Below are 15,000 nucleotides of genomic sequence, written 5' to 3'. Positions count from 1 at the left end.
AAGGTATGGCAAGGTTACTAGTCACATGACTTAACTACAGTATCAATCAATATACATGCCCAGCAAATAATCATAACAAAAGTGACAAGTCTGCTATGTAGCTTTTCTGTGTGGTTAGGAAAATTTGAACTTTTTCAAATGCAGCCTCACTCACATCCCGCTAGCGCAAGTAACTATGGACACAAACACTTAACTACGCACGTCAATCAATCAATTCAGTCAAATGCGCCGTTACGCATCCGTTTTCAGCACCATGGATAGCAAGCGGCAGGGTTAGACAGCAGTAATAGCCTTTCTGACACAATTTCACTCTTTCTGTTCACTTCATTCACTATGTAATTGCAACAATATCACGTGAACATACCAGGTAAACTGCTGTAAACTGTTAAAGTCCAAATATAAAGAGGAGAGGGAGGGAGGGAGGGAGGGAGGGAGAGAGGAGAGGGAGGGAGGGAGAAGAAAAGAGAAAGATAAATCATATTAATAAGATGTTTGGGTATCTTACTTTGAGATGAACTTTATTAATTATTCCACAAGTGGATAACGGCGGGTCCTCAAAGCAGCAAAGTTATTGACGAGTTCATCTGCGTCCAGGGATTTTACGACAGCAGGCTCAACAGCCATCAACATGAGGTTTGTGAGCCTGTCATCGCTCATGGTGGTCCGCAGGTAATGCCTGGATAGCATTAAGTAGCTCATCATTATCTGTAAATCGGCGATCTAACTCAGAGATGAAGCGGTCCAGTGTTTCAAAGTATAGTCTTTTTTCTTGGTCATCTCCTGTTTGTCTCTGGCCACTGGATGATCCGACAATAAACCCTGCCAAGGCTTTGGACACACTCCGTGCTCTTGCTGGTCGCAGAGGGGCAGTGTCGCTGCTTGGGAGGCCGAGCTCTGTGGAAAATGCCTTGGCTCTGCTCAGTGTGTCCTGGTACTCTTTATCTGACCTCATCTTTTCCAGCTGGGCCTTAGTACTCCGTATGAGGTTGGAAGCCATCGTGATTGCAATGTCTTTTGTCTGAAGCTGTTCAGACAGTCCATAAGTGAGATTTAAGATTTTTTCTAGGACATGAAGACGCACAACAAAAGTGACTGTCAGCATATTTGTCCGAAGTCCAGCAGCTTCAGTTGAACCCTCTGCATGAGCGTCAATAGTGGCATCTAACACAGCTAGTATAGCCTCGTAGCGCAGTTTTATCTTCTGTAGAGCCCTATACCAATACAGCCACCGAGTGGGACAGGTGCGCTCCAAGTGCAGTATTTTGTTGTGTCCCAACTTCTTTTGAGCCTCAATGAAAAGCATGTGTCTGGTATTGCTATTTGCAATACAAGTATATAGTGTTTGAACAACACCAAAAAACTCTGCCATCTCTGGTATTTCAGTTATCGAGCTCACAAGCACAAGATTTAGTCTATGTGCATGACAGTGTATATACGCTGCATGCGGCACTTTTTCACGTATTAAAGCCTGCACTCCACGCACATTACCCCGCATAACACTTGCACCATCGTAGCATTGTGCAACACACAGCTGAATATCTAAACTCGATAATTCCTTTATTATTTTCTGGGCCAGGGATTCAGCTGTCAGGTCCTTCATGTGATAGGTTCCAATGGCTCTTTCCTTTATAATCCCGTCATGTACATAACGGATCAAAATGGCCAGCTGCTCCTTCTTAGACAGGTCTTTCGTTTCATCCACTAACACTGAAAAGTACCGTGCTTCTCCTACTTCATTTATGATTATACTTCTGATATTTTCCCCAATAACTCTCACCATATCATTCTGGGCTTCTGGGGAAGAAGAGTGCGCATACCTGCGTTCCTGTTTGCTTTTCACGTTCCTGTCATCTGTTGCAATAACGTCCAAAAGTTCAAGGAAATTTCCTTTATTTTCATCCTCATCTCTCTCGTTGTGGCCACGGAGAGGGAGGGCCTGTCTTCCCAGAAATGACGTGATTTTGAACAAGGATTTGACGTGAGCCCGGTTCTCCTGCACCTCATCTGTCCTGTTTGCGTCAATCCGACTTGCGATGGATTCCTTATGTCCGCTGATCACAGCCTTAAAGTTAGACCACGCTAATGCAGCACAATTGTGTCTACTGCTCCCTTGATGATCCCGGAGATTTTTTTTCATGTTCTTCCAACATGTGTATCCAGTGTCTATGAACACACGCAGTCCATGCCTGTCACCTGTTAAAGTTGAGGCTCCTCCAAAATGACGGCATGCAAAGCAATAAACTGCATCTTCTTGCGCAGAATATTCAACCCAGTCATATTCCTGATACACACTGACATTAAAGCGTCTTCCATTTCTAGTTGGGAAGTGGGTCAAACGAGGACGCCTGAGTCCGTCTGTTTTACATCCACTAATATCCTTCTTCTCTGCTCCAGTTGACCCAGAGGCTGCTACTGCTGCTGCACCCGGGCCTTGACCTTCCTTATCGCTGTCCACGTCTGATCCAGCTCTTTCAATCTGAGAAATTGGTGGGGACTCAGACTCGGATTCAATTCGAGAAGTCGGTGTGGACGAGTTCTCAGCCTCCATGCATGTAGTCTCCGTCTCCCTGTTAGCATCTGCATCCCCGGCGCAGGTGCTGGAGTGGCTAACAGCCTCGTTAACAGCTTGAATCCCACCTTCACTACCTGGTCCTTCTCCCTCTGCTGCTGGGGCAACATTGGAGCCATCACCTTCACCTGCCTTTTTTTTGATAAAAAAAGATTCTAAAGTTCTTTGCTTTCTTTTCATTTTAGTTAATTAGCTTAGCCGAAAAATAAAAAAAACCGCGATAACATGACCCGCTCTGACCTCCGGCGGCTTCTCGTCAGGAGATACCACATTTCAAGATAGGGAGGGGGGATACGTTACGATAAGTATTGGGAAAGATAATATCTAGACTAGAGAAATCGATTGTGTTGTTCTGATTTTCATTTGTATTTAATTTATATGTATTAAATAATAGAATAATCAATACAAATTGACACAGAGTAATTCCATAAATTTATTTTTTAAAAACGAACATTTACATTTTCCCCTGGAGCCAAGGTGTGGCAGCTGCCATACCTTGCCATACCCAATTGACGCCTCTGACTGGTAGGCTGCGTTTTCTTGTCTTTTTCTTTTTGAAAACGTATTGAAAGTATACTTTACACCACCACATACTTCGGAAACATTTCTGTTATTTTGTGTTTTTCATTACTGTATATACCTTGGCAATGACCCGACGGGCCACGGCAGTGTTACTGCTAACGGCAGGTAGTTTGGGGAAAGCGTCTTTTATTCAAATATCTATCAAACTCTAGTTTTATATGCTATAACATTACCCACTACAGTTCAAGGCACACTTTGTCATTATCCGTGTTATCTTGTGTACGGTATATCATGTCATTACTGTTAAAATTGACAGGCACTGCGCCCCGTCACCGTGGACGCCAGTTAAAGGTTAGCGTCGCTCAATGAAACCTCCATTAACTCTAGTTTTAAAAGCTATAACGTTCCCCACTACAATTTAAGGCACACGTTCTGTCATGATCCGTGTTATCTTGTGTACAGTATGTCATGTCATTACTTTTAAAAGTGAAAGGCACCGTGTCGCGTCACCGCGGACGCTAGTTAAAGGTTAGCATCGCTCAATGAAATGTACTAGTTGTATAATTACGCTATAACGTTACCCACTACATTTTAAGGCTCACTTTCTGTCATTATCTATCTAATCGCGGGTTAACCAGCCCATTACTGCTTGTGTTTACCGTTACATTACTGTAGAAATTGACAGTACAGTCGTTATCGTTTGTCAACGCTAGTTGTAGTTGAAAACTTGACGCTGCCATTTTGAACAGTGTCCGGTTACTATTTGTGATAGTACATTTGTAGCTTCTGTCATTGACATCTTTATTGATGTATTCTTACGCTATTCATTCATTCATTCATTGATCATTTTAATGATAAGGTCCCTCGACCTTCTATTTTGCATTCAAAAACAGACTATTACTCATGTATAAATACATAAACTACACGTTGATATACTTTACATAAGAATATAAAGTATAAACGTGTAGTATAAACATACCAACAGTACAAATGATGTATTATTTGTGACATATGTCTTCTCTACTGTTGATATGTTTATACTACACGTGTATACTATTATAGCCTATATTATTTGCTGTTTCTTTTTATTCAAATGTAATTGTGTCAATACTTTATTCCACCGTTTTAATGCCTGAACACAGTGCTCACATAAGAATGTCCTAATTTGGGATAGTAATAAAGTATCTATCTATCTGGTATAACCAATGTTAGGGTATCAATTACCTCTTGTAAACTAACATGTTTTGTTATACAAGTTCTGTATGTTGTTTTTGTCTCGCATTACAGTGAGAACCAGAGATGGCGACACCACTTCTCGGCATCCTCAATCCCCAAGCTCCAGGTGATCGAGAGCAGGCTGTTGCGGTGCCATCGAAAGAGGCCCGTTGCTATAGGGATAAGGGAAAGGCTTTTCCCACACCTCCGGTGGAGCTGCTCAGTGAGGCCACTGCCATGGCCAAAGCAGAGAAGCTCCTTCGAGCCAAAGGGACCCATAAGCCCTCACGCCAGCAGTGCCTGGGAATGCTGGTCTTGCCATTTGGCAAGTATTTGAACGCACCGTTTCACTGGCTAGTTGCAAATGACGTGGGCTACATAAAGTTGTAACTAAGTATATTATATTTAATGCAATTGTTTGCTAAGCGTTTGAATACCATTTTGTTGTTACGATTATAATGAATATATATGTATTGTGTTAAACCATGGCTATTATAAAAGTTTAGTAGGCATCTTTACAAAGTTCCTTTTCTCCTCATCACAATTACAGTGCTATTATGATGATGACACTAAATGGATGTTTATTATTGCACTCTGCTTGATAAGCACAAAGCAGAAGTGGAAGACCCACACCGGAAGGGAGATGTGAGGAACCGGTGGGTAAAATACTTCCTCACAGATTATGCCGAAAGATTCCCACAAGTCTCCTGTCTCCTCGAGGCCAATGTGGACAGGTGCATCTATGGCCAAAAGGGATTTGAGAACAGCACCTTTCTGGAGGTGTGGGAAGTTTATGCCCAGTACCAATCCCAAAAGGACAGCCCTGAGAAATTCATTGATGTCCAGAGGGAAAGGATACAGAAGGCATATAGTTCTGTAAAGAGGTGGTTGAACACCCCAGTGACCCACATTACCAGCGTGCAGTTAAAGAGGTTGCGGAAATACATAATGGACAAGGAACAAGTAAGTGTTTAATTGATTATATAGGAAGAGTTGAAAATCATGGTCACATCATACTGTCATATCGATAACAACTGTTCAAACTGCTGATATTTGAAGCACTCCTCTGCTAAATGCGTTGTTTTATTTTGTTTCTCAGACGAGAATGCAGGACTCATCCTCGTGGCCAGGGGATGATGCTGACCTGGCAGCTACGAGCCAGGCTGTGGAAGAAGGCAAGTGAGACACAGTTAATATATGAAAGAAAACATGTAAAAAAACAATAATCCTAATTCAAATGTGCTTTGTTTGGTACATTTTTAGATATGCTCAAGAGAAGGCCCAGAGAAACTGCTTATCGACCTGGAGGCACTGCTGTCGGGCCAGAAGCTGCTGCTGCCCGGCCTGCTGCTGCTGCCCGGCCTGCTGCTGCTGCCCGGCCTGCTGCTGCCGCCCGGCCTGCTTCTGCCGCCCGGCCTGCTGTTACTACTGCCGCCGCCGCCGCCCGGCCAGCTGCAAAAAAACATACATCTGGTTATTAAACCTCTGCTGGCCTTCCCCGAAAAACGAAGGTCACTCCTGTGCGGCTTGAAGATATTGCTACTGCTGCTGCTGTCCAGCCTGCTCCTGCTGTGCAGCCTGCTCCTGCTGTCCAGCCTGCTTCTGCTGCTGTGAAGGCAAAGAAGCAAACATCAAGGCAAAAAACCTCTGCTAGCCATCATCCAAAAACCCCGGAAGTCACTCCTGTGCAGCCTGCAGCCCCTGCTGACCCAGATATGTCCCCTTCGACATCCACGGCTTGTGACCTTCCGAATGCATCTCACCCGAGTGACGCAGAAGTAAAGATAGTTGTACTCATGGAAAATTGCTTAATTAAATAATGCTATACCATAACTTCTTACCCTGTAAGTCTCTAATGTATTCTATGTTATGCGTGTTACAGGTGGATCTAGAGGGCTGGGTGCGTTTGTGGGAGAACCCTGGTGGCATCCCATCTGCCGACATATCCTGGCTCAAAGAGGACGCAGAGAGAGGGCTGTATACCCCCGTACAGACCTCCAAGGACATCAAAGGTCAGATCAAGAGGCGACGGGTGATGAAATCTGACCGTGTGTGGTTTTATCCCCCGGAACCTCCTGGCTTTGTCGGGGGTGGTCTTCCTACTCCACAACTGTTCTTTAGGAGCCGGGTCTTTGTGTGGCGCCCTGTCGGTGTGTGGAGGTACTCGCTGAAGTGTCCGCGGGGAGAAAACTGTCGGCAGTGGGAGAAATGTGCACCTCTCCAAGTCTGGCTACCACTCCAAGGTCTAAATTCTCTGACATTACTATACAGTTGAAAATGTGTTTATATGTATGAAATGGGCCCTGAAAGTTTTATGCTGGCCTTCATTTTGATTTCCATGTGTATTTTATAGGTACGTCTCATCTGCGATGTGTCCGGCTGGTACACAGTGATCACACAGAGATGGCTTGCGTGAGATAACGCCATCCTATCCCAGCTCAGCGAGGCTCACCAACCCATCTTTCCTGCCGTCCTTACCATCATGAGTGTATTTCACATTCTATACCAAACTATACTATAACACGCTATAATGTGTGCATTTGAAAAAAATGTCACTCAAATCAACCTTACCATATCAATTGTGACTCTACTTACAGGCGTGGCGTAGACAGGAATGTCGTGTGCCTTCTGAGGGACAGGACCAAAGGGAACACTATGGAGAAGGTGTGGCGGCAGGTACAGGAGAACCATGTTGAGGAGTACCTCCATCGCAAGGACCTGTACACCACCCTCCTCATGACCATAGCTGCACCCGGAGGGATCGTCTCTGCAATGAGGCAGACATTCCAGGCTCCACCTGCCCAAAAACAGCTCCCCACAGCGCGGCTCTTGCGCCATGCCTTCTTGCTGGCAGAGGCGAACAATGTGCAGGATTACCGGAGCCAGATCCTCTCCACTTTTGGCACGGTGATGAAGATGGATTCCACCAAGAAAGTATGTAAATCAAAACATAATTATTTACTGTATGATGCAAATCATATACAATTATCACACAAATGATGATGTTACATATAATTACAATCTATCACATTGTGCTTCCTTTAAATAATAATAATAATTCAATTATTTTAAATACATTTCAGGTGGTGAAGAAGCTGTCTGGGCAGGGACGTGGCTCGGCCGAGTTGTTTACAAGCATCGGCAACGAGTACTCCCAGATTGTTTCTTTTGTGCTGACTTGTGAGGAGTCCGCACAGAAGCTGCTACCCATGTGCCGTGGGGTCATGGACAGGTTCCGGCTGGCCAATCAACCGGTCCCTAAGATCCTTTACATTGACCGTGGCTGTTGTTGTGCTAAGGGCCCTACCGCCGTGGAGACAATGTTCCAGGAGTGGTTCGACGGTGGTATGGTCGTGCGCCTGGACATCTTTCACTGGATCCACCGCTTTGACGCAGCCATCCGAACAGACGTGCACAGCAAGTACGCCATGTTCAAGTCCGCTCTGGCCGGGGCAGTGTTGGCCTACAACCGCGCCGATCTGGAGCTGCTGATCGAGGCCGTCAGAGCCAAGGACCCGGACACGTTCAGGTCCGTGTCGGAACAGGATGTCGTCCGCCTGTACGTCACCAGGGATCAGCTGCAACACCACGTGCGGAGGGTCACGCTCGGAGCGCAGCAAACGTTCTGGCTCATCCACCTGGCCATCGAGGAGCTGAAGGGCCCGGTTGGGCTGACCAGAGTGGAGTGACCCTCTTTAAAACACCTGGTAGGATCTCATACAAAAACATTATTGCAGCTTCAATACAGATGATGTAGCATATAAAGTGAGAATAACAAACTATATGTATATGTGCCTTTACAGCAGCCATTGATGAGATGTGGGTAGGGCAGCAGAGACACCTGGAGTGCATCCAGGATCCACCAGGGATGAATATGTATAGGGTGGCCCGCACCACAACCATCAACGGTGTGGACCTGCCCTACTACAAAAGTCTGCGTGGAAGCAACAGCCTGGAGGGATTCCACAAGTCTCTGCCTCACATGATCCCAGGTACACAAGTGCATTGGCTTTCATTAATAATAACAACAAAAATACACGTCTAATAATAAAAAGCAATAAAAGCACAATTTCAAAAAGCGTATGAACAGGAAAGCAGTTGGAATTAAAAGCAAATGAATCTTCTTGAAATAGAACATGTCAAATAGGAGAACATTAATCATTTCAATTGGCCTATGCATACAAATATGGTACGCTTCAAAATTGCGCTACGTGTTATTCCAGGTTGCAGATAAGCATTTCCCAAGCTCAGTAATAACCAAAATATCAAAGCTTTTTTAAAAAGGGTGCTTTTTTTTAAAACAATTTAGACAACAACCAACTGATCTGTAGATGTCACACGTTGCTTGCCCATCTCTTTTCTTTTTTGTTGCGTCTCATGATGGATTTGGTGTAAACAATAAAAAAATAACATTTACACAACAATGAAAGCTTTCCGTGACTCTGTCCTCCTCTTCTCAGGTCCCCATTGTGCAGCACGGCCGTATCAGGTTTACCTGATCAGTGGCATCGCACGGTGGAACTGCAACAGGAGCTCCGATGCCGTGTTTGGTGGCAAGGGACGGCGTCACAGGACCTACTCGGCGCCTCTCGTCCACTGCCTCAATACCCGCTGTCAGCAGCTATTCGGAGAGACTGTGGAGGAGAATTTCCGGGTCCCCGCTGAGGTGGATTCCAAAGAGCTGCGGGGGTTGGAGTATCTTTTCAGCCAGAGCACTGGTGAATCTGGGCCCTTTTCACTGGAGGACATCATCCACGATGGCCCCGGTCCAGACGATGAGGTGGTTCAGCCCGGGCAGCCCACTCCAGATCCCGAGGCAGACGAGGCGTACCAGAGCGACGGGGAGTCACATTGTGAGGGAGACCATGTGCTGGACGCCATCCTGCCCCACATCACGCTCGTCACAGACGAAACCTCCACTGTCAACCCGCCCACTTTTGTAAGTGACTTGGTGTCTTCTAGAATGAAATTAAAATGCACTGATTGCTGGGCAATGTACCCATTTCAAGTTACCACATTTTCTATGTAATTTATTTAACAGGAGGATGCCTGCAGTCAAAACCCTCTTCCCGGCTACCCACAGTTGGAGAGGTTCTGCTCACTGCTGGTGGACATTGGGCTCGTAGGTGACAAGCTGTCCCTTGTCACCGAGCAGAGGAAAGCGATCCTGGATGCCTGGACCAAAGTGGAGGACCACGACAAACGGCAGCAGCAGTTCAACGAGTTGTACAGGACGCACTGGGGCAACACCCTGTACTGCCGCACTAAGCGCCACAACCTCGTTGATGCTGCTGTCATACAGCGCGTGAAGATGGGGATACGCTATGCACCGGCACAGCAAGACATTAGCGCGCAGAACAATAGGCTGATGTACACATTGGTCAAACTGCTGTGGCTGAAGTCGCCGCAGGGTTCGTGTACGAGCCCCGAGAAGACCACCGTCTTAAAGGTGTACGAGAGGATCCAGCACCGGGTTTTGGTGGACGACCCGATCCTCTGCAAAGCTGGCTTTCCTCTGCCGAAGATCAACGTCAAGACGGTGCGGGACTTCATCCGGGCTCAAGAACGCCTCCTCAACCTGCGTGCGACAGATCAGCCGGCGATGCTGTCCAAGACCACTTCGGTTTCCTCTGCCGACTTGCCTCCAGCCCCACACCAGCCAGCAGTCCTCCCTCCACCAGACTACCCCCTGATGCAGTATGTGCCGACACCCAGTACGGCAGGGACAAAATTGTTGAAGGGAAGGAGGGACATGATCCTACCTCTATCACACCCTCAGACATCACTTCCGCCACCTGTGTCACTGCCATGGCCACGGTCGGTAAGACCGACCCAAGCCCCCAGACCTTTGCCCTCCCCCTCTCCATCCGCAGTAATGCGGGCGATTGCTGGCCCCTCCACAAGGCCCATCGTGCCTGCTGGACGTCCCATACTGCCGGCCACAAGTACCGTCGCCAGACCACCCGTGCCCTCCCTTTTCCCTGGCCCCATCCTGCCGTCGGCCAGTCATCCAACCCCAGCCATTGCTGGCCCCTCCTCAATGCCTGCCACACAGGCTGGTCTGGGTGCATCCGTCCCCCCGACAATGACAATGCCTACCGAGTGCAGTCCTGCATCCTGGGCGAGGTCCACGCTATATAAGCGCAAGGCGACAGACGAGCCCTCGGGAGTAGGAGCCAAAGTGTCCCGGGTTCAAAGCTGCCGTCGTGCACATGCTGTGGCCAACCCACCCAGGGGCACAACAAGTACAGGCGCAAGGTCTTCTGCCCTGTGAAGAGGATGTCTCCATCAAAGGGTCTGGAGAACACAGTGTACAACAGTTACAAACATTTCACAGCTGTTGTTGACGCTTTGGAGCAATGACCTGTTGCTATGTAAATATTGTAAATAGTCATTTCAATGTTTTTCAACTTGCTGTTTTATCATTTTTATTTTTCATGTTGAGTTTTATATGTATTATGTATATTGTAAATATATGTACGTCATTAATGTAAATAGTTTTATGTACATTACATTACATGTTACTTGTTAGACGCTTTTATCCAAAGCGACTTACATACTCAATACTGTGGGCAATCCCCACAGGAGCAATTTGGGCTGAAGTTTATCTTTCATGTCGACTTTTATATTTGATGTATATTGTAAATAGTTTTCATTCATATGTACGTCATTAATGTAAAAAGTTTAAATACTTTTATGTACATTACATTACATGTTAGACGCTTTATCCAAAGCGACTTACATACTCAATACTGTGGGGGTGAAGTGTCTTGCCCAGGGACACAACGACATGCTGACGGCAGTGGGGTTTGAACCTGTGCTCCCCTGATCCCAACACCAACGCACTGCGCCACAGCCTCCCTGTACATAATTGTACATCTGATTTGTATCCACTTCAGCTTTTCTACCTGTGTTTATGTTGCCATCCTTTATACTGAATCAATGAAGGTGAATGGTTGCTCAGAAAAAGTCCTAAACAATCCAACTGGGTTCAATAGCTGGATCATTCCTGTTCTTCTTCTGCAGTGGAGTGAGATCTCGTTGTTGTTGTTGTGGTTGTTGTTGTTGTTGTTGTTGTTGTTGTTGTTGTTGTTGTTGACTTGTATAACAACAAATGTTAGTTTAAAAGAAGTCATTGATAGCCTAACATTTCATTCATTCTAGCTGATGACAAATACATCCTGGGATCTACAAAAGTCAATGTGTTTCAAGCATCTGATTTGTATCTACTTGAGTTTTTTCACCTGTGTTTACTTTAGTTTATGCTGTTGCCATCCTTTATACTGAATCAATGAAGGTGAATGGTTGCTCAGAAAAAGTCCTAAACAATCCAACTGGGTTAAATAGCTGGATCATTCCTGTTCTTCTTTTGCAGTGGAGTGACATCTCGTTGTTGACTTGCATAACAACAAATGTTAGTTTACAAGAATTCATTGATACCCTAACATTTGATTCATACCTGCTGATGACAAATAAATCCTGGGATCTACAAAAGTCAATGTGTTTCATGCATCTGATTTGTATCCACTTGAGCTTTTTCACCTGTGTTTACCTTAGTTTATGCTGTTGCCATCATTTATACTGAATCAATTAAATATTTTGCCAGAAAGGTCAAACTTTAGGAATACAGAGCACTTCTTACCATGCCATGACCATAGCCGTGGAGGCAGTGCAAACTAGAATATAATATTGGTGACAAAAAACACAGAGCCATCAGTGTAATTGTTACATTCTAATTTATCTGATATCATAGAGAAATGTATTACATGTAAATACTTTTAAGTACATAATTGTGCTTATAATTGTACATAATTTAACTGTAACACTATGGTGTTTTCAATTGAATGCACTTTATACAATAAAGTGGTCAGTGCTACAGTAACAGCGAGTCGTGAAATATGAATTATTAAATGCAATAATGGGGATTCATTTGTTTATCTAAATAAATGTTCAGATGACATTGCCCAAAAGCAAACATTTAAGTTGCTTGAGTACGACTCAGAAATATTAAACCACTTTAATCAGACTCTCAAGTCATAAGGAAATCCATAAAGATATCTCACTGAAGAAAAGAGACATTTCAATGAAATAAGCTTTATTTCAATGGAAACAGTACAGTACATTAATGAATAAATATCATGAATTATGTGTGTACAAATATACATATAACACAACATAAGTCTGTGCCTTTAGAAAGATAGCTGTGACATGTAAATAAATGTCATTAGGGAGAAGAAATAATTCTCACATCTGATTGAAAACTACAGTAATGGGAATAAATCACAACAATGATATACTTTAATAATAATACAATTAATAATGACAGAAAACAGTAATGCTATCAATTAAATGCAAGGTGCTCTCTTACTAATACATTTGGTGAAAATAGACCTAGTATACTATATCAACTGATTGATTGACAACAACATCAAGGTGTTCACATCACACTACAGCAGGGGTCGGCAACCCCTGGCACGCGTGCCAGCTTTGGCACGCGGAACCGTAACCAGTGGCACACTAGGAATAAGTGGAATAAGTATGCAAAAATATTTAAATTGTATTTTCGGATCCTGAACGAGACCGCCGCCAGAGCGCGTCTCCCCGTTACCTGCAGAAGGAAGCCATGCACGCAACGCAGCCCCGCTCTCTTTAACTCCAGGTGACTTTCTGCCGCTTTCCTCCGTGGTGCAGTGCTGATCGTTTCACCACGGAGGAAAGCACTTCACAAATTGCAGCAGTACCCATAAGGAGCTGTACAAATGCCGCAGTTTTTGTGTGGCTGTGTCTTTAGTTGAAAGCCCAGTGGCGATCTGCTCATCTCTCATCGAAATTATATGATAGAAAGGGGCGGACTGCCCATCTGTGTGTTGAACTTTCCTGTCGGCTCCCAGACCGTAGTCGAGGAGGGCAGAAGAAACAAGCTTCAGGTTCAATAACCCACTTAAGCTTAAATGACTGGAGAAAGGCGAGCTCTTCTTGGGAGGCCGTTGCATTTATTTAGCTGTTCTTCTGTTTCACAAAATACATCGGACCTCTGTTTTTCTGCTTCCTCGTTTCACTTCCAGAAACATACACACGTTCCCTCAGTGTCGCTTTACCATCCACACAAACACACATGCAATAGCCACACCCCTCTCTCTCTTTTAAAGGGACAGCGATCTCATCTAACTCTGACTCCTAATATCATAACGTGTGCTCTGGAGAATCACAGAACGGAACCTTATTATTATGCCGTTTAAACAAATTATTTAAAATGAGTTTGTTAAATTCGGCATCATGTAAGTTGCGCTGACAGGTCCACACAATGCTTCCCCGCAGCGAGGCTCCCCCGCCCTCCTGCTGATAGTTGACGAGCGTCAAGCTCCTCAATCCCCCCCCCCCCCCGTTGATGATTCTCGATCGTTGGCACGCTGATAAATTTTTTTTTTTAAATGGCACTTCATATCAAAAAGGTTGCCGACCCCTGCACTACAGTATACGAGCACACGAGGGAGCCAATATCCTCATTGGCATTCTGTCAATATGTAAATGATCTCAAAGTGTCCCCTCCCATCAAATTTCATTTTTCTTTTCCTAAAGATTCGGTCCAATGGCGTCCCTCGCAATTGCACTCCGGTAAGGCCGATCGCCATTCGCAGTGGATGGAGCAGCTAGAGTGCTTTGATCTCAAAACAGAGTGGAGCAGTGCTTAAAATTCTCCCCGAAAAGTTTTTTAAATTTGCCATAATTCCCAAACCCTACACACCTCAGACATATCTTTTCATGGAAAACTTGGGAAAACCTCTCCTAGGTTGTAAAATAAAAAAATATTTAGAAAAAAAATTAAACAAAATGCCTCTTGAGGGCATGAAGAGACAAAAAGTCCAGCTAGCTCCCAATTGATTCCCATGTTAAGAACATCCGGATCTTTCTTCAGAACAGAGTGAAGTGCACTTTAGACAAACTGCTCTCCTCTTCACATTTACCACACAAAACCCCCAAACTCCTTCAGCCTACTTTCAGCTACATAAACCATTCAACTATTACATTATTCAGCTATTTCAGGAAATTGAGGCTATACATGTTGTTGTTTATACCTTTTTTTTTACTTTTTCTTTTAAATATTAAGCTTCTTCACTATTTTTCCTACTCTTCCAGTTTAACATTTCACTTTCACGTTTTCAACAAAGTCATTGCAATGCATTTGAGCTGTAACAATTTGATTCAAATCATTTCACTTTGCTGCATCTCTCCTCTAAGTTCAGCAACACACTTAGGCCTACTTGGATTTTGCTAAAAGCAGCTCCAGAGACCATTCAGCTAATAATATATTCAGCTTTTTCTGCATTTTTGTAGCTAAAAGCAGCTACCATTCAGCTAATAATATATTCAGCTTTTTCTGCATTTTCAGCTAAATTCAGCCACAAATGTTCACAGTTTACAGCATTCGCATGCATTTTCTGGAGGAAATGCATTTTCTAGTTCCCCTTATTATTATTATTTCAGCCAATACTTTGGCTCTCCATAACTTCAGCTTATTTTCAGCTACAGAAACCATTCAAATATTAAACTATTCAGCCTGTTCAGGAATCGATGGGAAACCTTCAACTTTTTCAAAATATGTTATACTTGTTGAAATATTCAGCTTTTTAAACTATTTTTTCTTTTAACATTGAAGTCAATGGGAAGAGCCTTCAAATCAGCCAATACTTTAG

General features: G+C 44.3%; 2 protein-coding genes across 2 annotated transcripts; both read left to right on the top strand.

Annotated features, from left to right (window-relative positions):
- Positions 1–3,165: 3,165 nt before the first annotated feature.
- LOC307022547 (uncharacterized protein) lies at positions 3,166–6,916 on the top strand. Its single transcript, XM_079655375.1, has 7 exons — positions 3,166–3,442; positions 4,379–5,269; positions 5,406–5,481; positions 5,570–6,084; positions 6,189–6,549; positions 6,660–6,794; positions 6,904–6,916. Exons 2-4 carry the CDS (start codon positions 4,880–4,882, stop codon positions 5,785–5,787), a joined length of 684 nt encoding a protein of 227 aa, XP_079511501.1. The 5' UTR covers positions 3,166–3,442; positions 4,379–4,879; the 3' UTR covers positions 5,788–6,084; positions 6,189–6,549; positions 6,660–6,794; positions 6,904–6,916.
- LOC307022760 (uncharacterized protein) lies at positions 6,022–12,134 on the top strand (the record flags this gene model as incomplete). The annotated part of the gene is made up of 9 exons (XM_079655653.1): positions 6,022–6,084; positions 6,189–6,338; positions 6,660–6,718; positions 6,904–7,240; positions 7,390–7,806; positions 7,878–8,013; positions 8,110–8,298; positions 8,767–9,245; positions 9,348–12,134. 9 exons carry the CDS (start codon positions 6,022–6,024, stop codon positions 10,578–10,580), a joined length of 3,063 nt encoding a protein of 1,020 aa, XP_079511779.1. The 3' UTR covers positions 10,581–12,134.
- Positions 12,135–15,000: the final 2,866 nt, after the last annotated feature.

The sequence above is a fragment of the Notothenia rossii genome (genome assembly GCF_949606895.1).
Source record: "Notothenia rossii genome assembly, chromosome: 10".
In the NCBI taxonomy this organism is placed as follows: domain Eukaryota; kingdom Metazoa; phylum Chordata; class Actinopteri; order Perciformes; family Nototheniidae; genus Notothenia; species Notothenia rossii.
Note: the sequence above shows the minus strand (reverse complement) of the source record. Positions and strands in the feature narration are given on the sequence as shown.